This window comes from Bufo bufo, chromosome 5 (assembly GCF_905171765.1).
Source record: "Bufo bufo chromosome 5, aBufBuf1.1, whole genome shotgun sequence".
Classification (NCBI taxonomy): Eukaryota; Metazoa; Chordata; class Amphibia; order Anura; family Bufonidae; genus Bufo; species Bufo bufo.
The window spans coordinates 269,201,863-269,229,520 of NC_053393.1; the positions used below are offsets into that span (position 1 = coordinate 269,201,863).

Below are 27,658 nucleotides of genomic sequence, written 5' to 3' on the forward strand. Positions count from 1 at the left end.
TCATCAGCAACATACGACCTCAAGAATTGTTCGACAGACTGATTAAGGCGTTCAGTCTGCCCATTACTCTCAGGGTGGTAGGCAGAGGAAAAAGACAATGAAATTTTACATTTTTGACAGAAGGCCCTCCAGAATTTGGACACAAACTGCACACCCCTGTCAGAAACAATATTTTCCGGGATACCATGCAATCGAACAATTTCTTTCACAAAAATAGACGCCAGGGTTTTGGCATTCGGGAGTTTAGACAGGGAATGAAATGGACCATCTTGCTAAACCTATCGACCACTACCCAAACTACAGTCTTACCCTCCGCCGGCGGTAGGTCAGTTATAAAGTCCATCGAGATATGGGACCAGGGTTGGGGGGCGGAGCCAATGGAGCATGGTGGAGGACACTTGAACCTTGAGCTCCTCACCATACCACCTGGCTTCTTAGCTACAACAGCGTTTATTACTGCCAAATCATGGGCAAGCCCAGCAAGGAGAGAGGGAAGGGAGCGAAGGCTACCCCGAGGGTCAAGAAGTCGCATGGTGACATGAATAAATTCTTTCAGAAGAAGTTGTCCCTCACGGCCGAGCGCAGCAAAATGGTGCCGGCTGATTACAGCGGCGCATGAAGAGGAAGACTCGGATGGCGCGAGTTCCTGCGCTCACTCCGAACCTCAAGACCGGGAGAACCCAATGCCTATAACCAGGTCCTTCTTGAAACATACTCTGGCGCAAGCCCTTTCACCAGTTATGAAGGAACTGGCCGATATAAAAGCTGAAGTGACTCACGTGGGGCAAAGAGTTGAGGCCTTAGAGGAATCACAAGCTGTGATCATCCAACACAGCAAAGGTATGCAATCCCAGATGCAAGTGCTACGTACGCAGGTAAATAATGCATACCTGTATCTTGAGGACCAAGAAAATAGGGGTCGTCGGAAGAATGTGCAACTGAGAGGGATCCCGGAGACGGTCTCTTCTGAAGATCTGATGGAAGCGGTCCGCAGTGTTTTTGCCACGCTGCTGGGACCAGACCGCGCGGCAGCCATTATAATAGAAAGGGCCCACAGAGCTCTGCGTCCAAAGCCTCCAGCGGGCGATCCTCCTCAGGACACCATATGCGCCTTACTTAATTTTCTGGACACTGCAGAAGTTCTAAGAGCGGCGAGAGGAAAGGAGGAAGTTCTTCTTGAGAACAGCAAGATCCTGCTATTTCAGGACTTAGCCGCAAGCACCCTTGCTAAACGCAGGGCTTTGAGACCGCTGACGGCGGAATTGAGGGCGAGGAAGCACCCCTTAAGATGGCTGTTTCCATTTGGTCTCAGCACCACCATAAATGGTCGGCAGTTTCTGGTGAAACATCCAGACGATTTGCAAAAGATCTGGGAGGCTTTGGATATCGCACCGATGGAAATAACACCTTGGTTGCCGGTGGCGGATTCTGACGAACTCCCCAAGTTAACTGCTCCCTCTCCATGGAACCGAGCAGGGAAGTTCAAATCCCCTAAGAAGAGAGCTGGTCCTGCGGACTGAGATTCCTCACGTGAGACATTCACAACTTTGCCTAACCCTTAACTTTTTAGGGCTATATGAAGGGACTGGAAATCCTAGTTATTTATTGTTTGATTGCTGATGCCTATGTATGTATGTTTATGACAATGACATCCTGGGTCAGGGGACACAGTGCCATTACAAGATGAGGTTGACCGCACAGTTGATTGTTATTGCTCCACATATAGGGTGTTTATAGAGATGGTCAAGATAATAACTATATCACCCTAGCAAGGGATAATGAACCCAGAAACAGACCCGCAGATATATATATAGACAGGTATTGTTCCCTTCATGAACCCTCTTAGCATAGGGCAGGTTATATCATGCCCAAGCCAGGGAGGTGGTGCTCCGGATGAGATCGTGGCTCTCACCAATAAGTTACCTCCCCCCACATACATCAACATGTATGTCATCTCTGTTGTCTACGATAGTAGGTTTGCGGCTTACCTCATCTTCTATGAGGGGCCAATGTTAGTATTAGTTCACTATTTGTTTCCCCCTCCTGTCAGTCCAAGAATGGATGTTAATGCTCCTTGTGTACCTGATTCGACTCAGATATGGCTAAAGTCACGGTAGTGACTCTGAATGTGAATGGGATGAACACGCCGCAAAAACGCAGCCAGATATATCACATGCTCAGAAAAGAAAAAGCTGACATCACGTTTCTGCAAGAAACACACTTTAGGCATTTACATGTCCCCAATATGGTGAACAAGCACTTTAACAATTGGCATCATGCTACCTATACGTCAGCAGCCAGGGGAGTTTCTATAGGGATCAACAGCAATATTCCCTTGGTAGTGTTAGATAAAAGAATAGATCCTGAGGCAGATATTTGTTCATTAAAGGAGAGTCTTGAATTCCATGGTGACGCTCGCTACCTTGTATGCCCCTAATGTTAAACAGGTATCATGGGTGGTCCAGACATTAGAAGCTCTTACGGACATTTGCCGAGGGGACCTTATTGCAGGGGGGGATCTCAATCTAGCTTTAGTTTTTCAAAAGATTCCATGTCCAAGCATGCTTCTGTCCCGAGAAACAGATCCATAGGATTCAAATTAGCCTAGCGGATTTGGGAATCTCTGACATTTGGAGGATACTCCATCTGAGTGATAAAGATTATACTTATTTTTCCCAAGTTCACAGATCCTATCAACGATTGGACTATCTGTTTATATCTAATACGGCCTTACTGTCTGTAACTAGTGCTTCGATTGGGAATATTACTGTTTCGGACCATTGCCCCTGTCAGTTTCTGTTTTAGGCTTCAGGACATTCCACCTAAAGCTTGGTCTTGGAGGCTTAACACTACGCTTATAGATGACTTGGTTAATAGGGACCTCATTAAAGATAAAATACTAGAATATTCAAAGTTAATGATATTCTGAAACATCAAAGACTATATTGTGGGAAGCCCATAAAAGAGTTGTGAGAGGGGAATTGATTAGTATGGGAACTAGGGTAAAAAAAATTAAGAGCAAAGAAAGTGGAAATACTCTTACTACAAATTTCCGAATTGGAAGAAAAAACACAAGTCCAATATGTCAGAAGAAGCCAAAATATTTGAATTATTACGTTCTCAATTAAAGGATGTGCTCAATGTTAAATCTGCCAGGGCTTTGCAAAAGTTAAGGTTTAAATATTATTCACATGGAGACAAGGGCTCTAAACTAGTGTCGGCTCTTTTGAAGGCCCAGAGTAATAAAACCTTTATTAGCGCGGGTAAAGACTAAAACGGGTAATAGAATGAAGACGACCCCTGCCATTGCAGAGGAATTTTGTAAATTCTATACCTCGTTGTACAACCTAGAGGATGCCCCTGGAAGTGCACCTCACCACAGGCAGGACCACATTGATAAATTTCTTCAATCTATAAAAATGCCTACCCTCTCTGAAGCCGGGAAAGCCAGCCTATTAATGCCTTTTACTATACAGGAGATAGAAACAACCCTCCACACTATCCCGTCGGGCAAAAGTCCGGGACCTGACGGATTCCCGATTGCTTATTATAAAAAGTTCAAAGAGATACTGTTGCCTCACTTCGCTAATTTATGCAACTCTCTGATGTCGGCTTCTTCTCTCACTCCCCAGGCCCAACTGGCTCATATAACTATTTTGCTAAAGAAGGGAAAGACCAGAGGAATGCGGTAGTTATCGACCCATTTCCTTGCTCACCACGGATCTGAAGTGGTGGGCGAAGCTATTGAGCTTCCTGATCTAATAGGAGAAGAACAGGTGGGTTTTGTGGCGGGGCGAGGAGGGAAGACACAACATCAGTAGGTACTACACTCCATATTTGTAGCTAAGGAAAAAAGGATCCCGCTACTGCTCCTAGGGACGGATGCTGAAAAGGCATTCGACAGAGTTAATTGGCTTTTCATGAAAGCTGCTTGGCTGCGTTTGATTTTCCTTTGCAGTCATTGATGCTATATTTTCATTATACTCAGCCCCTTCGGGCCAAAGTGTTGGTTAATGGAACTCTGTCGGACGCCTTTCAGATTAAAAATGGAACTAGGCAGGGATGCCCCGCTTTCCCCAACCCTATTTGTTTTGACTTTGGAAACTCTCCTATTGAAATTTAGGACAATCCCCCATTATTGAAGGACTGAGAATTGAAGGTGTACATCATAAGATGGCGGCATTTGCTGACGACCTTCTTTTGATGATTACGAACCCAGAGGAAGCCATGCCTCATGTCCTGGGAATTTTTGAACAGTTTGGAGGTGTATCTAATTTCAAGATAAATATGGATAAATCTGAAGCCTTAGGTATTTCATTGGATCCTGCCAAAAAGAAGCAGTTAGAAGCTTTGACCCCCTTTAGATGGCCCTCTGAAGCTATAAAATATCTAGGGATCATGGTGCCGGCAAATCCAGCTCTCCTTTTGAGGCTTAATTATACCCCCTTACTAAACAAAATAAAATGTTTCCTTTCTAAACCCTCATTACCCAATCTTTCTTGGTTAGGAGAAAAAATGTACTGACGACATATGTCCTGCCTCAGGTCATGTACACTTTTAGGTCTCTTCCAATCACGGTCCCAAAGTCATTCCTGAACAAACTGAGAACATTCATGGGTAGGTTTTCTCTGGGCTGACAAGAGAGCCAGACTGTCTTATGCACTCTTAACCAGGCGCCGGAAACAAGGGGGTATATCCCTCCGGATCTCTCTATGTACATATCAGGCTATTCACTTGGAGAGGTGGCTGACTCTTTCTAGGACGCAACCTATTCCCCATACATATTTCTCTAGAAAAGGCTCTTCTGGGAGTGAATCAAGAACACCTCCTATGGAGACATAGTAACAAGATTCCCAATAGACAGGTAGTCTTAAGTGACATCACGAGGTGTACAATTGTGCACTGTAATACTACCTCAGCTCTTAATATGGGTCAAGACTGACCTTTCACCCATGGTGCCCTCTTCAGCTACTCCCACAAATGCTCTCAACCACATCAAGTAAACGACCCAAGATTTAGGGATTTGTCTATGATCTCAGATTAGGGGACTTAGTGAAAATTGGCCGAACTCAGAATATTACACGACCCTAAACTGGTAACTCGGTGGTTAAATTAGATATGATTCAGAAATGGGACTTTGAGAGTACTTGCGGCAGGTTTTTGAGATCTCGCTATTGCCCCTTCCAGATCCTACCTGGTTGGAAAATTATGTCCTTCTCCCTTCCACCCCCCAAAATGCCTCTCTTTGATTATATAGACAATTACTGTCTGGTAGAGATAAGCAGACCCCAGCTTATTTGAGGGAAAGGGAGATAGAACTGAATATCACATTGAATGACCGAGATAGGCATTTGTGCTATCTCATTCCCATGGATTCTCAAGGTGTGTGCGAGGGGGGGTCCAAGAGAACTCGGTGAAGATACTGACTAGGTGGTATCGTACGCCGGAATTTCTTCACAAAATTAACTTAATTCCTTCAAATGAATGCTGGAGATGTTCTAATGGGGTAGGTAGCATCTCACACATTTGGTGGGCTTGCCACGTCACTGAAGACATTTCTGGCATGAAATTGAAACTACTAATAATAAGGTATGCCAGGTCAATATTGTTCTCACTGGCCCATTGGTCCTATTTATGGCGTCCAGAGAAAAACTTTAGACCAAATAAATCCTCGCTAGCTACTCACATGATTACAGAGGGAGGTAGACCCGCCAACCTTGGCAATGTGGTATGAGAAAATGAATTTAATATGTCGGATGGAGGAGTTGGCGGGGTGGGGAAAATAATAATAGGAAATTGTTCCTTAGAACCTGGCAGCCCTGGCTCGTGCATATGGAAGAGAAGTATGCTCAGGGCAAAGGTTAACACCATCCCCAACAGTGTGGTACAATAGAGATTGCGTGTTTCATCCATTCACATCCTTTATATTTCAAAAGGTATAGGTACTGTGGTGATAGCATGAGGATTTAATACTTGACATCCTGACTGACTTGTATTTTCCCCCCCTTTTGTCCTTTTGTTCAATGGTTTTTATGTATTTTCTTTCATACTGCTGGAGTGGGTGGAGGCAATGAATAGGGGGGGGGTCCCCCAGCCAATTCTATATTTTGGCCCTCAGGATAAAATAGCATGAATGGAAGAGTCAGTTGACTCTGGCCTTATAGGCTATATATGACATTTCTTACTTGTGGCTGGAGAGGACTTACCCTACTGGTTGACCTTCTCTCTGCTTCGTATGAAGATCAAATTGATGTAACAATGTTGAATTTGTCGTCTTTAATATCTGATGCACTTAATTGAACATTGTATGTTCTTTTGCAGAAAAATGTTTATAAATAAAGATATGGGACCAGGGTTCTACTGGAATGGGTAGGGGTGTAGGTTACCAGCAGGGCGAGTCCTAGGTGTCTTGGACCTGGCACAAACCTCACAGGCTGACACGTAGGACTTGACATCCCTAGTTAGAGTGGGCCACCAATAAGATCTAGAAACCAGATCCTTAGTGCCCTCAACACCCGGATGTCCACAAAAGGCAGAATCGTGAAAACACCCAACAGCTGGAGACGAAATTGTACGGGAACAAACAACTTATCTGTTGGGGTGGATACCGGTGCCAGATGTTGTTCAGACCTAATGCGAGCCGAGATATCCTGGGTAAGAGCTGCTAAGAAGATTTTTGCTGGTAGGATGATTCAGGTGGTACCTCAGTAGGTTGAAAAGCCTGGAAGCTCCGAGATAATGCGTCCGCCTTCACATTTTTACTTCCCGACCTGAACGTGATGTAAAAATCAAAATGAGTAAAAAACAGAGCCCATCTGGCTTGACGGGGATTCAACCTCTTAGCAGACTCGAGAAACATAAGGTTTTTATGGTCAGTGACAACAGTTACACAATGCCTTGCCCCCTCCAGAAAATGCCTCCACTCCTCAAATGCCCATTTAATTGCCAGCAGCTCCCTATTCCCTATGTCGTAGTTTCTCTCCATGGGATTTCTTTTGTTTAGTGGATAGCTGATTCTCCCTCAACACTTCTAATACTTGTTTAACATGAGACACATGAGATTCGAAGTCTGGAGAGAATATCAAAATGTCGTCAAGATAGACAATAACAAATTTACCTAAGAACTCCCTAAGAATGTCATTCATGAAGTTTTGGAACACAGCTGGGGCATTGCTGAGTCCAAAAGGCATCACCTGATATTCAAAGTGTCCTACCGGAGTATTGAACGCCGTCTTCCATTCGTCTCCCTCCTTGATTCGGATTAGATTGTATGCCCCTTTCAGGTCAATTTTGGAAAACTAGGTTGCCCCCAGAACCTGGTTAAATAAATCCGGAATCAATGGGAGGGAGTATCTATTCTGGACAGTGATTTTATTTAATCTCCGGTAATCGATACATGGCCTAAGACCACCATCTTTTTTCTTAACGAAGAAAAACCCCGCCCCCATAGGAGAGACAGAAGGTCTAATATGCCCTTTACCAAGGCTCTCCTTAATATAATCTTCCATGGCCTTGCGTTCGGGCATAGAAAGATTATAAATTCGTCCTTTAGGAAACTTGGCCCCCTCTACTAGCTCTATGGTACAATCATAAGGTCTATGGGGGGGGTAGAACCTCCGGGGTTGGTGATGAGAATACATCAGAATATTCTCTAACAACAGAGGGTAAAGTATCAGACTTTACTGAGACCCCAGCCTGTACGACGGACAAGCACGAGTCACACTTAGGCCCCCATCTCACCAACTCCCCATTGGACCAATCTATAGTGGGGTTATGTAGTCGGAGCCAAGGCAACCCTAGTACCACCTCAGCCGGTAGGTTCTCCAGGACTAGAAGCAAACATCTCTCTGAGTGGCACACCCCCACGGTTAGAGAAATCTCTGAGGTACATAAGCTCACCGTACCACCAATAAGAGGAGTAGCATCAATAGCCATGACATGGTTAGGAGTTGGTAAGGCAAACATAGGAATACCCAATCTTACAGCATACTCAGAGTCAATAAAGCTAGCCGCTGAGCGAGAATCAATAAAGGCCTTACCCGCCCATTTATCTACTCCCAGAGAAATCGTAATGGGTACCGAAAGCTTACATTTAGAAAATTCAGGGTGTACCTGGTCTTTAGGTTGCCTTGCCTTAGGAGACTTGACAGAGAGGACCTTCTTAGGACACTGGTTGATCCAATGGTCAGGATCTCCACAGTAAAAGCATTCTCCACGTCTGCGGCGAAGATTCCCTCGGGTCATGCCAACCTCCATGGGTTCCTCGGTGGAGACCTCAGCATTGTCTCTGGGATAGGGATCTGGCTGGACCACCATCTGGGAAGAGAACTGTTGTTCCTGTCGTCTCTCTCTAATCCGTCGGTCAAGTCGGACAACAAGGGTCATCATCTCCTCTAAGGTCTCTGGAAGTTGATAACTGACCAGAAGATCCTTTATTTATCAGACAGACCTGACCTGAACTGACTCTTCAGGCTGGTTCATTCCATCCTGAGGGGACACACCACCTTCTGAATTGGGTGCAATAATCCTCCGCTGGTAAATTGCCCTTAACCAGTGCCTTTAGAGCCATCTCGGCTACTAGAGCCCTGTCTGGTTCATCATAGAGGGTACCCAGGGCCTGAAAGAACCCCTCCACAGAATATAAACAACTGGCGCCAGCAGGTAAAGAGAACGCCCAGTCCTGGGGATCACCCTGTAATCGGGAAATGATAATGCCCACGCTTTGATTCTCGGGGCCAGAGGACACGGGGTGCAAACGGAAGTAAAGTTTGCAACTCTCCTTAAAAGAGAGAAACTTCTTCCGGTCTCCAGAAAAGGGTTCTGGGAGCTTAATCTGGGGCTCAAAATGCGGACTGGAGGCCTGAGGAGTGGAAGAACCTTGCCCTAACTCAAAAGAACTGAGTTTTTGCCCTGACTCCTGCACCCTCTGCGTCAGATTAGAGACATGCTCAGTCAGGGTCACCAGAGGATTCATAATACAGTGGTTATTGTGCCTGTTAATCTGTAACGGTCGCGTACACACACACACAGGGGGGAGGGAAGTGACCACTGCGCTCCACCCTTACCCCTGGCCCTGCCTACTTGCCTCGCGAGTCCTAATGACAGGGGACAACTGAACGGCAATCCCTAACTTGGAATAAGTGCAGGAATGACAGACAGACAAACAACAGGACGTGAACGGACCGAGTCAATACCAGGAAAGCTACAAAGTACAAATGGAGCAAGCAGAGAATTGTCAGGAGAAGCCGGGGTCATAAATACCAGGAGAGACATGAAGTACCAAAGGAGTCAGCAGAGGAACGTCAGGAGGAGGCCGGGGTCAGAATACCAGGATAGCAGCAAAGTACACAAGGAGCAGGCAGAGGATCGTCAGGAATTCAGCAGGAGGTAAGTACGCCAGGAAAGACCAAATCACAGGTGGAACCTAAATTAACAGGCAACCTGTGGCCAGCAGGCTGCCTGTATTTATAGTGGGGAGTGAGGGTCATGTGACGTGGTCAGAGTCACATGACCGACAGACCAACCAGTCGAGCACCGAGTGATCAGCTCGGCGCTCAAGGCAGACTAGGAGCAGGGAGCCACCCAGCTAGTAAAGCCGCTGAGGTCAAACACAGATCCTCATTCCCAAAGCTAAGCAACAGGTCTGCGGGTAATGGGGGACTGAGTGCACCTTCGGAACCCCGTTACACTCTGGCCTAAACTTGATCCTCTAGTAGTCCCAAACCCGGGGGCAGATCGGCCGGCACCACTCCTGCCAGTTCAATAATGAGTTGAATACTACTTATCACAATCAACTACCTTATGTGTCACCCCCAATTCCTCATAGATTGTAAGCTCTTGTGAGCAGCGCCCTAACTTCTAGTGTTTCCGTTGTATATTAGCCAGTTACTTTTGTTTTATACATGAACCCTATGAATTGGTAAAGCTCTGCGGAATATGGTGGCGCTATATAAATACATATTTATTATTATTATTATTATTATTATTATTATTATTATTATAACTGTGTGTTGGAGGTGGCTGCGGGGAGGGGGTGATGTTATTTATATGGGACTGTAAGTTGATGGTGGCTGTAGGAGGGAGTGATGTTATTTACATGGGACTGAATGTTGGAGGGGGCTGGGTGATGTTAGTTACATGGGACTGTATGTTGAAGGCGGCTGTGGGAGGGGATGATGTTTTTTACATGGGACTATGTTGGAGGCGGTTGTAGGAAGGAGTGATGTTATTTACATGCTACTGTATGTAGGAGGCAGCTGGAGGAGGGAGTGATGTTATTTACATGGGACTGAATGTTGAGGGGGTGATGTTTACATGGGATTGCATGTTGGAGGCGGCTGGGGAGGAGGTGATGTTATTTACATGGGATAATAAAGTTCAGATAGCCAAAAGCTAATGGGTTCCCGTTTCTGGTCATTTAAAACATAACGTTTATTTCCTTTTATTAAGACTAATATAGATCGGGAAAAAGAAAAAAGATTTAAAATTATAGGTGCTGGTGAACTCTATCCTTATCATGATTGGTATTTCAACGGATTTCTAGTTTACACTTTCCAGCTCTTTATTCTACTAGCTGGATTCTTAGGTTCGTGTCTATATAGATCACATTCATGAAGGTCACATATCTAGTCACATTGATTCTCAGTCCCTAGTTTTACTTTTTCCATATATACTCTGTTGCAACTCCCTGCCGCTTATGTGTCTTACACGAGGTGTGTCTGCAGTTACACCAAGTTCGGACACTGAGTTTCAGCCGCACCTAAAATAAAAGCCGGATTGCAGCTCCCCCAACATGTTTCACCACGAATGTGGCATCTTCAGGGGAAATGGAGCTACTGTCAACACGAGCCAGTGTTTTTAACTACTGTGGGTGGGTCTTGCCTTATCATACATCCAATCGATACTAGGCGCTCGTGTGACAGTGAGACAATCTAACCACTTACCACCGTCGGTGCTGAATCGTCATGCTTTCGCTTCGCCAATGTATTTTAAGTCGATGCGCATGCGCAGGAACTTTTGATTTTATTTGTAGTCGTGAATTTATTCAGCACATGTCCCGAGGATTAAGTGCATTTTCTTCTAAGTCCAGGCGCATGCGTAAGATCTTTTATTGGTGCTCATAAGTTTATTCTGCGCATGCGCTGGGAGTCGGGTGCATTTTCTTCTAAGTCCGTATGCGTGCGCAGGAAATTTTTATTTATGATCGTGGTTTTGATCTGCGCATGTACTATAGATCAAGGTTAATTTTCTTCTAAGTCTACACGCATGCGCAAGCACTTTATACTTATTTATGATCGTAAGATTCTTCTGCGTACGTATTACGAATCAAATGCTTTTACCACTATGTGGTTATGGATTACTCTTCTTCTTCCTTCTGCAATATTATTTCCTTCTGCAATATTATTTCTATATTATTTCAGCATTACAATACTGTATTCTAGGTTACCTCCAGAGTTGAGATATCTCATTAAATAAATGCTGTGAAGGAAAATGACTGTATTTTGGAGGGAGCTGTAGATAGAGAGGGATGTTATTTACATGGGACTCTATGGCAGAGGGAGGGAAATAGTATTATTTACATGGGAGTGTATATTGGACGGGCTGAAGGGAGGGGAGTGATGTTATTTACATGGAACTGAATGGTGGAGGGAGGAATATAACTACAGGGGGCACTGCAGGGGGCATTATAAATTCTGGAGGCACTTCAGGGTGAACATTATAACAAATAAGGGGCAGTCTAAATACTGGGGGCACTGTAGGGGTACTCTAAATCCAGGGGACATTATAGGCGTACTTATTACTACTGGGGGCTCTATAGGAGGGACTTATAGATCCACCTTATTTCTACTAAGAGCATTAAGGGGGCCTTTATTACCACTGGGGGAACAATATAGGGGGCCTTATTTTTACTGGGGGCTCTGTGAGGGCATTATTAATACTTAAAGGCTCTTCTACTAATGGAGGCAGTCTTGGGGAGCATTATCAATGTTGGGAGCAGTATTACTAATGGGGGCATTCTTGGGGAGCATTATAACGGTTGGGGGGCACTGTTGGTGATAGTATTACTAATGAGGGCATTCTAGAAGGGAATTACTATTGGTGGGACTATGAGGAGCACTATTACTATAGGGGCATTAATTTTTCTTCAGGATAGCACTGTGGGGACTCCAGGTTGGGGGATGATTATAGAAATGCGAGGAAGCTAAGATGTCTGTGTGTCACACTCTGCAGACACGAGGCGCAGCTGAAAGAAGTTGTCCGGACTGAATAGAGAAGATGATAAGAAGATTGGATATACTTATGTATAAAAGAACGTGACCACCACAAAATCTGTAGTATCAGGCCACAATTTCACCCCAATTACACAACTAGGGATGAATGGATATACCATTGTATATAACAATGCTATTTAGCCTAAAATTTGTAGTACCAAGCCGCAGTTTCAGCCCGAATACACAATTAGGGGTTAAAGGATATACTTATGTATAATAGAACTTGAGCATCCTAAAATCTGTAGTATCAGGCCGCGATTTCACCCCAAATACACAATTAGGGATTAACAGATATATTTATGTGTAATAGAACTTGAGCACCCTAAAATCTGTAGTATCAGGCTGCAATTTCACAATCAAGGATTAGCAAATTCAATTATATATAAAAGAACATGAAACACCCAAATTCTGTAGTATCAGACTGCAGTTTCACCCCAATAACAGAATCAAGGATTACTGGAATTATTGATGTATCCAAGAATGCAAACAACCTAAAATCTGTAGTACTAGAACACTTTTTAACCCCAATTAGTGCAGTAAGGTATAATAGAATAGCTTCAATTAGCCAAGCTTTACACTCTTCTATTAGCTCCTGCTCCCTCCCTATAGTGTGGATAATGCCTCTCTATTATATCCCTACATTATCAATAAGCTGTCCCTGAACTGATCAATAGTAATTTTTTGTGAATAAAGTCCTAATCACTGTCCCTAGTGCCAGTAACGTCTCTCCCTGTACTAAGTTCACTGCAAAATAGCGGAGACTGAACAGGAGGAGACTTTTTATAGGGCTGTGACATCACAGTGACTGGCTATCTGCTGATTGGCTACTTGCATGGCATTATGGTTGATCCCTCTTTCTAACATGTGCAGCAGCCATTTTATAAAAAATAACATTTACATTTTTCGTGAAATTCAGATCAAATTCCACTTCAGTAAGCTTCACACTTCAGTTTAACGGATTTGGCATAGGTGAACTCCATAAAGCTGATCTCTGCAGCACAGCCTGCTGGATCAGTGAAACACAGGTGTGAACCTACTCTCAGCCTAATTCTGCAGTTTTTAAATATGCTACATGACTGAGATGCAGGCCTTAGAAATTAAGGAGCAACTTATGGATTTTGGGGCCTACATTTTTTAGGATGTTTTTCAGGCACCAGTTCAGGTTTGTGCAGCCTTGATGTGTTAAAACATAAGAAACACAACCAAAATACTGCATTTTGGAAACTACAACACCTCAAAGAATTCATCTAGGTGTATAGTGAGCATTTTGACAGGTGTTTCATTGAATCTACTAGAATTTGAAAATAAAAAATGATCATTATTCAAATTATATGCAGTTTCAGCGCAAATTTACACAACGGTTGTGTCTTATTCACAGAAACAAAAAACACCAAAGTGTTAGTGGCTCACAGTCAGTGTTCGGTCAGTGATTTCCATCCGTGATTTTGAGCCAAAACTAGATGTGGGTCTAAACACATAACATGTGCAGATCTTGTCCTTATACCTTATGTATGTGTAGCCTCTCTCCTGGCTTCGGCTCACAATCACTGAGGGAAATCCTACTGACTAAAATACTGACATGAATAAGGCTTTACTTGTAGAAAAATTACCACACAAACTGTTGCTATTTTTTTTTACTAATAAATGGAAATACTGCTTATGACATAACAAAGGAAGGAGTGGCATTTGCATTTTGGAACATGGACATTGATGGAATTATTTTTTAAGAGTGTGGTGATAGAGGGATCCAGATATCAAAATTATTGTTAGGAGTAGGCTACCCCTACCTTTACATTCCAGAATTGTGTCACGGTCCCGCCCGTGACAGGGACTAGGAGATCAAGGAGACTGGCTGCATGTGATTGACAGCCTCTTTAGTTTCACTTTCCGTGTTGTTGCTGGAGATGACCACACCTCTGGTCTCAGGTGTAGCTTAAGTGATCATTCCTCCTCCTCCATTTAGTCTGGTCTCACCCATCATGCTATGCGGTTGATAGCTCCTTTTGGATGTTAGAAGTGCTGGTGTTGGTTCCCCTCTAAGGTCCTGCTCATCTGCATACTTCAAAGTTAAGTGTCTTTCCTTTAATTCTTGTTTGTTGTCTTTCCCCTAACTTTTGGTATTAGGTCTGAGGGGGTCTCCTGTTCCTTCAGCTGGGAAGGAACAGGCCATCTGTTGTCCTTACACTGTCTCCAGGGTCCTGTTAGGGTAAGATAGTGCTTAGGTTCCTGTGTATGAACATTCCTACCATCAAGGTCTGTTCACGCTGTCAGTAAGCAGGGCTCGGATTAGGGACTCACTGGGTGTGACCATTCCCCTATCCCTAGTTTCCAGGCCTAATACCTTTCCCTCCCCCCTGTGTGTTCGGGGAGGAATTAGTTCCCACACCACGCAGTGACATTATAAACCGCCAAAAACAATGATTTTTGTTTGTGTCAGTGAGGCTATGAATCCTATCTCTGCACTGGCTGAACAATTTCAAGGTCCGTCTTTGGAGGTAGCTGACCTCCGCATACAGATCCAGGTATCTCAGGCTGCTGGTGTCAGTAGTACGTATCAGTCGTGTCCTGAACCTAAGGTTGCACTTCTGGACAGGTTTTCGAGGGGAAGTGACAACTTAATTCGGTTCAGAGAGTCGTGTAAGTTGCACTTTAAGTTACGCCCCTGACCGGATCACAGTCCCTCCGGTCGGTAGATAAATTTTTCAGAGCTCCAGGTCTGATCTACGATGATTAGTGATTAAGGGCAGGGGCTATATTCGAATTTGCGATATTTGACGAATATTTTGTAGAATATTCATCATATATTAGCGAATATTCGAAAAAAAAAACACGAATATATAGCAATATATTGAATATATTGCTATATATTTGTTTTTATAATATTCGTCATTTTTCATCATCCATCTGAAGTGAACAGTACACATGATTCCTCCCTGTTTGGGGTGTCTGGTTCCCAAAAAACAGTTCTTATCAGTCCGAGCTCCCTAGGATTTCAGCTCGCTCCAGTCAGTGCCCGTTGCCCTGCGTATGGAGCGTCCCCATCACCATGGGAACGCCTCGGGTTAGAATATACCATCGGATCTGAGTTTTCACGATCTCACAACAGCGAATAGTCGTGTTCACTTCAGATGGAAAAAATTACGAATATTCTAAAAAACTAATATATAGCACTATTGCTATATATTCGTTTTCTAGAATATTTGTGATTGAAGAATATTCTAAAAAAACGAATATATAGCAATAGTGCTATATATTCCTTTTTTAGAATATTCCTAATTTTTTTTCTGAAGTGAACAGTCATTGGCCCACAAGCAACTTAAGCAGGGAGGAATCAAGACTTCAGATGGAAAAAATGACGAATATTCTAAAAAACAAATATAGAGCACTATTGCTATATATTCTATTATTTATAATATTCGTCATTTTTTTCCATCTGAACACATGATTCCTCTATGCTTCTTGCTAGTGGGCCAATGAGTCATTGGCCCACAAGCATGAAGCAGGGAGGAATCATTCAAATATTCGTGCTCAACACTAACGATGACCAGATCTCCCTAGCCGAGACCAAGTTATGGGGTTTATGGCAGGGAGAGCGCTCTGACGAGATATATTGCTCTGAATTTAGGAGATGGGCTACAGATACGTAGTTGAATGTTCCAGCTCTCCTTAGCCAATTCTGTCAGGGATTATCCGAAAGGGTAAAGGACGCCTTGGCCTTTAACAAAAATCCTGAGTCACTGGAAGCGGCTATGTCCCTTGCCGAACGTATGGATAGACGCCTGACAGAGATATCCAAGGTCCCTCACTCTCAGGACGAACTATCATATAACAAAGCGGCTTCCTCTGTCACCTTGGGAGGAGAGACTACTGAGTTTATGCCTGGTGATAAACATATGCAGTTAGCGGGAGCTAACCCTGGGCCAGCTTGCAAGAGTTTTAGTCATAAGAAGGGAGTATGCTTTTTCTGTGGTAAAAGGGGACGTTTTGTTAATGTTTGTCCTTACATTCTGCGCCAAGGTAAAAACAAGAAAAAAACGTTTAAGTCCAATCTTACTCTTGGTGGTGTGGGTGGGGAGTCAGAGAACTTACTTTTGCCATTTACTGGTAGTACCCGATTTCTCCTGTCTGCCTAGGTGGCGCTAGAGTCCAAAACTGTGGGAATTGAGGTGTTTATTGACAGCGGGGCTGGGCTTAACCTAGTTTATGGCCAGTTCATCAATATGCATGGGTTGACAACATGTGCATTAGAAAAAAATATGCGGGGCTTGGCTGTCATTCACTCTGCAGATGACACGCACGGCATCTGCTTGTGTGGAACAGCCCTAAGAGTGGGTGATTTTCATCAGGATTCCATTTCGTGTTTTGTGCTGGAGGGTCTGCCTGCTCTGTTGGTTCTGGGTTGGTTGAACAAACATAATCCTACCATTGACTGGCAAGCAAGACAGATTCTCGATTGGAGTGTGTGACAAACTGCCATTTGCCACTGGGCATTGTAGAGGACTTATGGCTAGCCTCCTGCCCTATGACTATGGCCCCAGGACATATTACTTGCTTCCATACTGAACTTTCAGCTCCAGAGACTAAGTCCCGTTCGAAGATCGTTCGAAGTCGTTTTTCTGCATGGAATTGACCGACCGCACAGCCCAAATCTATGGAACTGTTTTGGGCAGGAAATTGTGCTTGCGGTCGGTCATAAAGGACTTCACTTAACTTTTGATCCGCTGGAGGGATTTGTGTGATTTTTGGAAGTGTTTATGTTTGATGTATGCTGAGTTAAAATATGTAATTTTTATGGAGATGGAATGTATGGTTTTAAAGTTATAGAGTATGTTTAAAAACTGTATTTTTACTGTCTGTGATAGTTATGTTAATCCATAATTATATCACAGACAGAAAGGGAGGATTTTGTGTGTTTGGGTGGGGATTCCTGTCCTGTTGTCTCTCTGTGTGTATTGGCGATGTCCTTTGTCCTGAGAGATAATTGAATTAATTCTCGGTTGTCTCCAGGACAGAGGATATTGTGTATTCGTCTGTCTGTGGTGATTGCATCAACCCAGTGTGAGGTAATTCTATCACGGACAGAGGGGAGGATTTTGTGGGGATGTGTTGTAATATATTGATTGGTTGTATTTCAAACCCCTGTGGGCAGTACTATGTTTTTGGTTTGTGAATAAAAGAGGCTGTACGTTCAGTTCAGCTGAGTTCCTGTTTTTCTAACCCTTCAAAACGCAGCCTCGTCTCGTTATTGGAGGGAATTGCTGCATCACGCTGGGGATTGCTATGCTCTGCATATTCCCTGGAGGAGAGATCTTTCCCACACGGTCCTGAATGCTGGAGGTTCATTCAGGGTGGAAGGAAGATGGCGCGGCTCCAGTTAAGCTACGGCGGTTGTGGAGTCTGCGGTGGTCGTGGTGTCCAGTGCGGTGCTTGTGGTCCTCGGCGCAAGCTAGGAAGCGTACCATATACTGAAGGGGATCCGTTACATTGGTGGCAAGCGGTGGGATGGCTTCCCTAGTGCGAGGAGCAGCATCCTGGGAACACCAAGCAAAACTGGAGTATTGGTATAGCCACGTACGGTTTGACGCTATGCTGAAGAGGCGGTTGGCTATCTACGGGCCCCACCTAACAGAGGAACTGGTACCGGAAGTGAGGAGAGAACTGGTGGAGTATCTGCAGCAGGAAGCAGAATATCGGGCTGAGATGGCGAAGTATTCCGTCTCTGCGCCCCAGCAAAAACGTGAGTTACTGGGGGCCGAAGGTGTCGTCCTTCCCCCCCCAGCGGCAGTGTGTACCCCAGGGGGCCGAAGGTGTCGTCCTTTTCCCAAAGCGGCAGTGTGTACCCCAGGGGGCCGAAGGTGTCGTCCTTCCCCCCCAGCGGCAGTGTGTACCCCAGGGGGCCGAAGGTGTCGTCCTTCCCCCCCAGCGGCAGTGTGAACCCCAGGGAGCTGGAGGTGTCCTCCTTCCCCCCCAGCGGCAGTGTGTACCCCAGGGAGCTGAAGGTGTCGTCCTTCCTCCCCAGCGGCAGAGTGTACCCCAGGGGGCCGAAGGTGTCGTCCTTCCCCCCCAGCGGCAGTGTGTACCCCAGTGGGCCGAAGGTGTCGTCCTTCCCCCCCAGCGGCAGTGTGTACCCCAGGTGGCCGAAGGTGTCATCCTTCCCCCCAGCGGCAGTGTGTACCCCAGGGGGCCGAAGGTGTCGTCCTTCCCCCCAGCGGCAGTGTGAACCCCAGGGAGCTGAAGGTATCGTCCTTCCCCCCCAGCGGCAGTGTGAACCCCAGGGAGCTGAAGGTGGCGTCCTCCCTCCCCAGCGGCAGTGTGTGTTACAGGGATCTGAAGGTGCCCTCCTTCCTCCCCAGCGGCAGTGTGTACCCCAGGGGGCCAGGTGTCGTCCTTCCTCCCCAGCGGCAGTGTGTACCCCAGGGGGCCGAAGGTGTCGTCCTTCCCCCCCAGCGGCAGTGTGTACCCCAGGGGGCCGAAGGTGTCGTCCTTCCCCCCCAGCGGCAGTGTGAACCCCAGGGAGCTGAAGGTGTCGTCCTTTCTCCCCAGCGGCAGTGGGTGTTACAGGGAGCTGAAGGTGCCCTCCTTCCTCCCCAGCGGCAGTATGTACCCCAGGGGGCCGAAGGGGTCGTCCTTCCCCCCCAGCGGCAGTGTGTACCCCAGGGAGCTGAAGGTGTCGTCCTCCCTCCCCAGCGGCAGCCTGTGTTTCAGGGAGAGGAGTGCAGCACCCTCTCTCCCCAGCGGCAGCTTACCCTAACAAGGGGAGACACCAATCGCCCAGACGGCGCAGATGGGACCGTGGTCTCTGCGCCTGACCTACCGGGATGCTGGACAGCCTGTCCAGATCCCCCAATACCCTCACCAGGACAACAGGAGGAGGGGGTAAGTACAAATTCCCCTCCCAGTTAACTCCTAATGTGCCCTTAGGGTTAACAGAGGCGATGTTAACCCCTGCTGACTCCCATGTTCCTCTGGCTACTGAGCCGGACTATGGTCTCAGCACTCCAGCAGAAGAGCTGGCAGCTGGGCAGAGTGCAGTCGGCCTCTGCCCTCCCTCAAGTCCCCACAGCATGTTGCCCCATCACCACAGCAAAATACCCAGGTGCAGTAACTGTTTCTTGTGGGTGGGTCACCCTTGTACCTGTTTGTTGTGGGTGGGCTACTCGGGCATCTGGTTACTGTGGGTTGGTGGATCGACTAACGGAGGCACTGACCGACAGAAGGTCAGGTGCCTGGTTAGTCTTCCCCCCAAAAGGGAGATGTGTGACAAACTGCCATTTGCCACTGGGCATTGTAGAGGACTTATGGCTAGCCTCCTGCCCTATGACTATGGCCCCAGGACATATTACTTGCTTCCATACTGAACTTTCAGCTCCAGAGACTAAGTCCCGTTCGAAGATGGGACTTAGTCGTTTTTCTGCATGGAATTGACCGACCGCACAGCCCAAATCTATGGAACTGTTTTGGGCAGGAAATTGTGCTTGCGGTCGGTCATAAAGGACTTCACTTAACTTTTGATCCGCTGGAGGGATTTGTGTGATTTTTGGAAGTGTTTATGTTTGATGTATGCTGAGTTTAAATATGTAATTTTTATGGAGATGGAATGTATGGTTTTAAAGTTATAGAGTATGTTTAAAAACTGTATTTTTACTGTCTGTGATAGTTATGTTAATCCATAATTATATCACAGACAGAAAGGGAGGATTTTGTGTGTTTGGGTGGGGATTCCTGTCCTGTTGTCTCTCTGTGTGTATTGGCAATGTCCTTTGTCCTGAGAGATAATTGAATTAATTCTCGGTTGTCTCCAGGACAGAGGATATTGTGTATTCGTCTGTCTGTGGTGATTGCATCAACCCAGTGTGAGGTAATTCTATCACGGACAGAGGGGAGGATTTTGTGGGGATATGTTGTAATATATTGATTGGTTGTATTTCAAACCCCTGTGGGCAGTACTATGTTTTTGGTTTGTGAATAAAAGAGGCTGTACGTTCAGTTCAGCTGAGTTCCTGTTTTTCTAACCCTTCAAAACGCAGCCTCGTCTCGTTATTGGAGGGAATTGCTGCATCACGCTGGGGATTGCTATGCTCTGCATATTCCCTGGAGGAGAGATCTTTCCCACACGGTCCTGAATGCTGGAGGTTCATTCAGGGTGGAAGGAAGATGGCGCGGCTCCAGTTAAGCTACGGCGGTTGTGGAGTCTGCGGTGGTCGTGGTGTCCAGTGCGGTGCTTGTGGTCCTCGGCGCAAGCTAGGAAGCGTCCATTAACGGAAGCGGATCCGTTACAGAGTGATTATTGCATGGACAACTGTCTTAAGACATTTATTTCTGTCTTGACCACTAACGCTATTCCCTCTTTCATTTCTGATTTTACTGATGTATTTTCTGAGAGTGGTTGCCAGGGGTTACTCCCACATCGGGAACATGATTGTCCTATTAATCTTACTGCCGGAGCAAAGTTGCCCAAATCTAGGTTATATAACCTCTCTGAACCCGAAAGAGCGGCCATGCAAGAGTATATTGCCAATAGTTTGGCTAAGGGACATATTAGACCTTTCAAGTCCCCACTGGCAGCAGGGTTTTTCTTTGTAAAGAAGACAGACAGAACCCTTAGGCCATGCCTGGACTTCCGTAAGCTCAATCGTATTACGGTCCGTGATCCGTACCCTCTTCCTTTGATTCCTGACTTGTTTAATCAGATTGTTGGTGCCAAAGTGTTCTCCAAGTTGGACCTTAGGGGGGCATGTAATCTGGTCAGGATCAGGGAAGGGGATGAATGGAAGATGGCGTTTAATACCCCAGAAAGTCATTTTGCAAGTCTGGTCATGCTGTTTTTTCTGTGGTAAAAGGGGACGTTTTGTTAATGTTTGTCCTTACATTCTGCGCCAAGGTAAAAACAAGAAAAAAAAGTTTAAGTCCAATATTTTACTCTTGGTGGTGTGGGTGGGGAGTCAGAGAACTTACTTTTGCCATTTACTGGTAGTACCCGATTTCTCCTGTCTGCCCAGGTGGCGCTAGAGTCCAAAACTGTGGGAATTGAGGTGTTTACTGACAGCGGGGCTGGGCTTAACCTAGTTTATGGCCAGTTCATCCATATGCATGGGTTGACAACATGTGCATTAGAAAATAATATTTCGGTGTTCGCAATAGACTCCGCACCACTTACTCAGAAATGTTTGTCACACATGGTGCAGGACATCCGTTTAAGGGCTGTATCACATGAGTGGAGGCCGTGCGTGTCAACCGCAGCAAGAATGACAGCCAAGCACTGCACTGGACAGCAGAGACATAACATGATTGAGAATGCTCCATTCCGCTTTGCGATCTTTTTACTACAAAACCACAGTGACAACTTTATCTTACTGTGATTTTGTAGTAAAAAGATCACAGAGAGGCACAAAGCATTATCAATCATGTTAATGCTCCGTGTCTCTGCTGTCCAGTGCGGGGCTTGGCTGTCATTCACTCTGCAGATGACACGCACGGCATCTGCTTGTGTGGAACAGCCCTAAGAGTGGGTGATTTTCATCAGGAATCCATTTCATGTTTTTTGCTGGAGGGTCTGCCTGCTCCGTTGGTTCTGGGTTTACCATGGTTGAACAAACATAATCCTACCATTGACTGGCAAGCAAGACAGATTCTCGATTGGAGTGATTATTGCATGGACAACTGTCTTAAGACATTTCTTTCTGTCTTGACCACTAACGCTATTCCCTCTTTCATTTCTGATTTTACTGATGTATTTTCTGAGAGTGGTTGCCAGGGGTTACTCCCACATCGGGAACATGATTGTCCTATCAATCTTACTGCCGGAGCAAAGTTGCCCAAATCTAGGTTATATAACCTCTTTGAACCCAAAAGAGCGGCCATGCGAGAGTATATTGCCGAGAGTTTGGCTAAGAGACATATTAGACCTTCCAAGTCCCCACTGGCAGCAGGGTTTTTCATTGTAAAGAAGACAGACAGAACCCTTAGGCCATGCCTGGACTTCCGTAAGCTCAATCGTATTACGGTCCGTGATCCGTACCCTCTTCCTTTGATTCCTGACTTGTTTAATCAGATTGTTGGTGCCAAAGTGTTCTCCAAGTTGGACCTTAGGGGGGCATGTAATCTGGTCAGGATCAGGGAAGGGGATGAATGGAAGATGGCGTTTAATACCCCAGAAAGTCATTTTGCAAGTCTGGTCATGCTGTTTGGGTTAACTAATGCTCCTGCGGTTTTCCAGCATTTTGTTAATGATATCTTTCATCATCTGGGGGGGAGGCTTGTTGTTGTGTATCTGGATGACATACTAATTTATTCTCCAGATATGGAGACTCATCAGGATCACGTGAGACAGGTGTTGCAGATCCTAAGAGAGAATAAATTGTATGCTAAGATGGATAAGTGCGTATTTACAGTTCAGGACGTTATCCTGGGTTACCTAATCTCATCTTCAGGTTTTCCTATGGATCCAGAGAAGGTCCATGCTGTGTTGGACTGGGATCGACCCGAAAATCTGAAAGCGCTTATGTGGTTTTTGGGATTCACCAACTACTACAGTAAATTTATTTTGAACTACTCGACTGTGGTCAAACCTTTGACGGACATGACTAAGAAAGGTTCTGATGTCTCAGTCTGGTCTGATGCGGCATTACAAGCCTTTTCTGCGGTGAAGGAGCGTTTTGCTTCTGCTACTATACTGGTGCAACCCGATGTGTCACAACCATTCATTGTGGAAGTTGACGCATCCAAGGTAGGGGTAGGAGCAGTTTTGTCACAGGGTCCTTCACCTAGTAAATGACGCCCATGTGCTTTCTTTTCTAAGAAACTCTCTAGGCTGCAGAGAGGATTTATGATGTGGGTAATAGAGAATTGCTGGCCATTAAGTTAGCTTTTGAGTAGTGGCATCATCTGTTGGAAGGAGCAATTCATCCTATTACTGTGCTTACTGATCACAAAAATCTGGTGTACCTGGAGTCGGCTAAACAACTGAACCCAAGGCAGGCCAGATGGTCGTTGTTTTTCACCAGATTTAATTTCATCGTTACCTATTGCCCTGGGGTTAAGAATGTCAAGGCTGATGCTTGGTCATGTAGCTTTCCGGGGGAAGAGGCAGAGGTGTTGGAGGCTATGTGTCTGCTTCTAGTACTTGTTCACTTCTATTTAGTCTGGTCTCACCCAGCATGCTATGCAGTTGATAGCTCCTTTTGGATGTTGAAAGTGCTGGTATTAGTTCTCCGCTGAGTTCCTGCTCGTCCGCATACTTCGGTGTTAAGTCTCTCTCCTTTATTTCTTGTTTGTTGTATTTCCCCTACCTTTTGGTATTAGGCCTGAGGGGGTCTCCTGTTTCCTCAGCTGGGAAGGAACAGGCCATCCGTTTTCCTTACACTATCTCCAGGGCAATGTTAGGGTGAGATAGGGCGTAGTCAGGGCTTGGATTAGGGACTCATTAGGTATGACCATTCCCCTATCCCTAGTTTCCAGGCCTAATACCTTCCCCTCCCCCCTCTGTGTTCGGTGAGGAATTAGTTCCCACAGCACGCCGTGACAGATTGGGTCATAACCTCGTCCATGTTTCCTTTCCAAAGCCAGGCCAGGAGATAGTAGCTATAAAATCAGTAAGATGGAGCAACTTCACAGAGACCCCTGTCATAACATGTGAAGATGCCATATGCCAGCTTTATATAGACCAGAACCGTTAGAGGGGTCAGGAAAAGGCTAGTGTCCTTTCCAGCTGATGTCACACATGAAACCCCTATCTTTCAATATATATAAAAGAAATACATGGCCTAATCTATATTTGGTCCACATGCTTCCTCCTGAGAACTCAGGCCATGTATATGCTTCCATGGTATCAAAATCAAATAGATCCCAGCTTAGTAACATAGAGCAATTACATAACTACAGCTATCCCGCCATTACCTCCGCTATGTTTGGTAGCAAGTGTGTCGGACATTTGGACAGAGTGGATGGAGGTAACATGAAATTGCTATGATGAATATCCGAAAAGACATAGATTGTATTTTGTCTATATACCACCAACTTCCTGAACTAGCATTTCAGATGCAGCAGGAAGCACAGCTCTGTTCAAAGTGTAGTGGCCGTGCTGAGTTACTGCAGCTCAGTGCCCAGTCACTTCAATGTGAAATGAGCTGCAGTAAACCAGAACACCTACTGTACTTTGAACAGAACTGTGCTTCTTGCTCCATTCAAAAGCTAGGTCTGGTGCCGGAGGCTCAAGGAAAAGATGATCAGTGGGGTTCCCTCACCTATCTCATATTAACGACCGATCATGAGTCTGGAAAACCCCTTTAATATATGTCCAGTAGATTTGAGTGACAGCAAACTGTTTTTTCAGTTCCTTTTCAGGACTGATCCAACCAATGGCATTGTGTACAAGATCGTTCGGTGCCATGTAAGCCAGTACGCAAACTAAATAGTTTCTGGCACAGGGTCTATGCCATTAGCCTATTAATTTATGTGGTATGGATAAATAGGGGTTAGCAATAAAACTATTGTATTTTTCTTCATATTCCTCCAAAGTGTGTCTTATGGGGCAAATACTAATGAGCGCTTCAATTATGGGAAGGGGTACTTAGAGGCATAGGGGGCTGATCTGAGGCATGGGGGTCTCATCTGAGGTCTGAATGGAGTGTTGTATTTATAATGGGGCTCTTATCTGAGGTCTGATTGGGGGTCATTCACATTGGGGTCTGATCTGAGGTTTTGTTAACATTCGGGGTCTGATTGGGGCTGTGAGCTGAGTTCTGATTAACACTGGGGGTCTGATTGCTGGTCTGATCTGAGGTCAATTTAAAAATATTTTTTTCTTATTGTCCTCTTCTAAAACCTAGGTGCGTCTTATAGTCCAGTGCGTCTTATAGGATGAAAAATACGGTAATTAAACAGTAACATAAATCTTACCTATGAGTTCTTTATTTCTCACATCTAAGGCCATATTTCTTAAAGCAGTGGCAACCGCACATACCACCCTATCATTATCAATTCGAAGGAGCTCAACCAAAATTGGTAGACCTTTTTCTTTGCGGACAGCAGCTCTGATATAAATAGACCACTGCAAAAAGTAAAGAAGAAAATATTATGTTCTACTATAGGTATTTAACAACAATCACCTTCAAAGTTACAAAAAAGAGAAGGAAACTGAATTACTATTACTCACTTCACTTAATCTAGGCAGAACGCAAAATCAAGTTATACATTCCTAAACCAGCATAATGTGTTTCATTTAAGAAACACACAATATAGCCTTGAGAAAATGTTGCTTGTAGACATGGGCAGTACCTCTACAATAGTGAGTTTTCGTGACAAAATTTGTACTAAGTTCCAGCATATATGCAATATGTTTTTTTTTATTATTATGACTGGAACCATGTTACTATATTAAGCTCTCCCACTGCTATTTCTGTCCCTCAGAATTTTAATTTACGCCATCACCGTCTTTGTATGTTGAGCTGTCTCCCAGGTGGTGAAGTAATAAATACCTGTGATTTTATAACACCGAGACAATGAGGGGAACTCCATTAGTAGTTCCCAAGGTCAGCTTACTTTATCAGGTATGTCATTGTAGGATGGCACTTCTGTAAGCAAGGATGTATCCCATACATCCTTGTTACTGATGGCTGAATTTCAGGTTGTGTAGAAACTAGAGCTATCAGTCAGATTTGTTTTAAAAATGACAATCTACAACACCAAGATTGCGATTAATTGAGATTTACAGCTGTTGGACACATATATAGCTGCATATACCAACAGCTCTCCTGACCAGATTTCTAAAGGCTGTATCTCTCAATGTTGAGCATCAAACACTGCAAATCTGGTCTTGTTTAAAACTTAGATTGTCAGCTCAGATCTCTAGCTCCTACAGCCTCAGATACTCCAGGTTAACCACCCTCTGTACCTAATTAGGCCATGTATTGATGCCATGACCCAGTCAGAAAAGACATTTTTGCTCACTAACTGTCTTCATAAATAATCACTTTCATTTGCCACAGTAAAAAAAAAAAAAAAAAAAGACAGTATTCAGCCATTTCACATGGGTGTAATACAGGGGCATTTTTGCAACATCCAGAGTTATGTTGCTCTAATTCATCTGCTGATGAATTAAAGGAGATCCAGGTGTTGTATCCATAATATATATGTCAATAGGGGACGCATCCGTTTTCTATTGTGCCATATTGTGTCAGTGAAAATGGATCCGTCCCTATTGACTTACATTGTGTGATCCATTTGGCTCGGTTTTGTCAGACGGACACCAAAACGCTGCAAGCAAAGTGGAATGGAGGCAGAACAGAGCCAAACTGATGCATTCTGAGCAGATCCTTATCCATTCAGAATGCATTTGGGCAAAAACTGATCCATTTTGTACTGCTTGTGAGAGCCCTGAAACGGATCTCACAAACGAAAACCAAAACGGCAGTGTGAAAGTAGCCTTACATATGGAGCATTGAGTGTAGACATGTAATATGTATGAAACCCACAACTTTTGCAGGTTTGTTTTGTGGATATTCTTATATTTTATTTGCATAAAGACTCTACCAGAGGACACACTTAAAAAGGTTTTTCTTGTTGATGATCTATCCTTTGGATAGTTCATCAGCATTTGATCGGCAGAGGTCTGACACCCGGGACCCCCGGCGAGCAGATGTTTGAGAAGGCAGCGGCACTCACAGTAGTGCCTCAGCCTTCTTGCTGCTTCCCGTAAACCAGTAACATCATGACTATGTCACGTGGCCTGGGGGCAACTCAGCTCCACTAAAGTGAATAGCAATGAGCTGCGCCAAGGCCACGTCACATAGTTGTGATGTCACTGGCCTGTAAGAAGGAGCGAGGAGGCCTTGGCGCTACTGCGAGTGCCACTGCCTTCTCAAACAGCTGATCAGCAAGGATCCCAGGTGTAGGACCTCCGCCAATCAGATGCTAATGACCTATCCAAAGGATAAATGGCAGAAAACTCCTTTAAGTCACAAATTTGAATTTTCAGCCAACTTTTTATATCACTGCTGCAAAGTTGCACGAAGATAGTTGTGTGTATTAAAGGGGTTATCCGAGTTATGAAAAAAAATAATATAGCACTGAATATTTGATTTATAACTGAGCTAAGCAAGTTTTAGGCAAAAAAATATATATATTTCCTCATTTTCATGGTTCTTTTCTGGCCCTTTGTTTACATGCAATAAAAACAATCTCTGCCCCTCCCCCTGCTCTGCTAAGGGAGTGAATACAAGAGCTGCCCTGAGTGACATGTCTGCCTGCTAGGAGACTCTGCAGCTTGTTGTATGTGTAGGACTACAAGTCCCAGCTGTATAATGACACTGCTAAGGCAGTGGATACAAGAGCTGCCCTGAGTGCTGGGAGAAAACAGCAACTTGTAAGTGTAGAACTACAAGTTCCAC

General features: G+C 44.9%; 1 protein-coding gene across 1 annotated transcript in view; it reads right to left on the reverse strand.

Moving 5' to 3' along the window:
- The window catches only part of CTNND2 (catenin delta 2), a 1,763,242-nt gene that overhangs the window by 648,598 nt on the left and 1,086,986 nt on the right, over positions 1-27,658 (reverse strand). Inside the window, 1 exon segment of the mRNA XM_040431740.1 lies at positions 25,170-25,320. Coding sequence (XP_040287674.1) covers positions 25,170-25,320 — 151 coding nt within the window.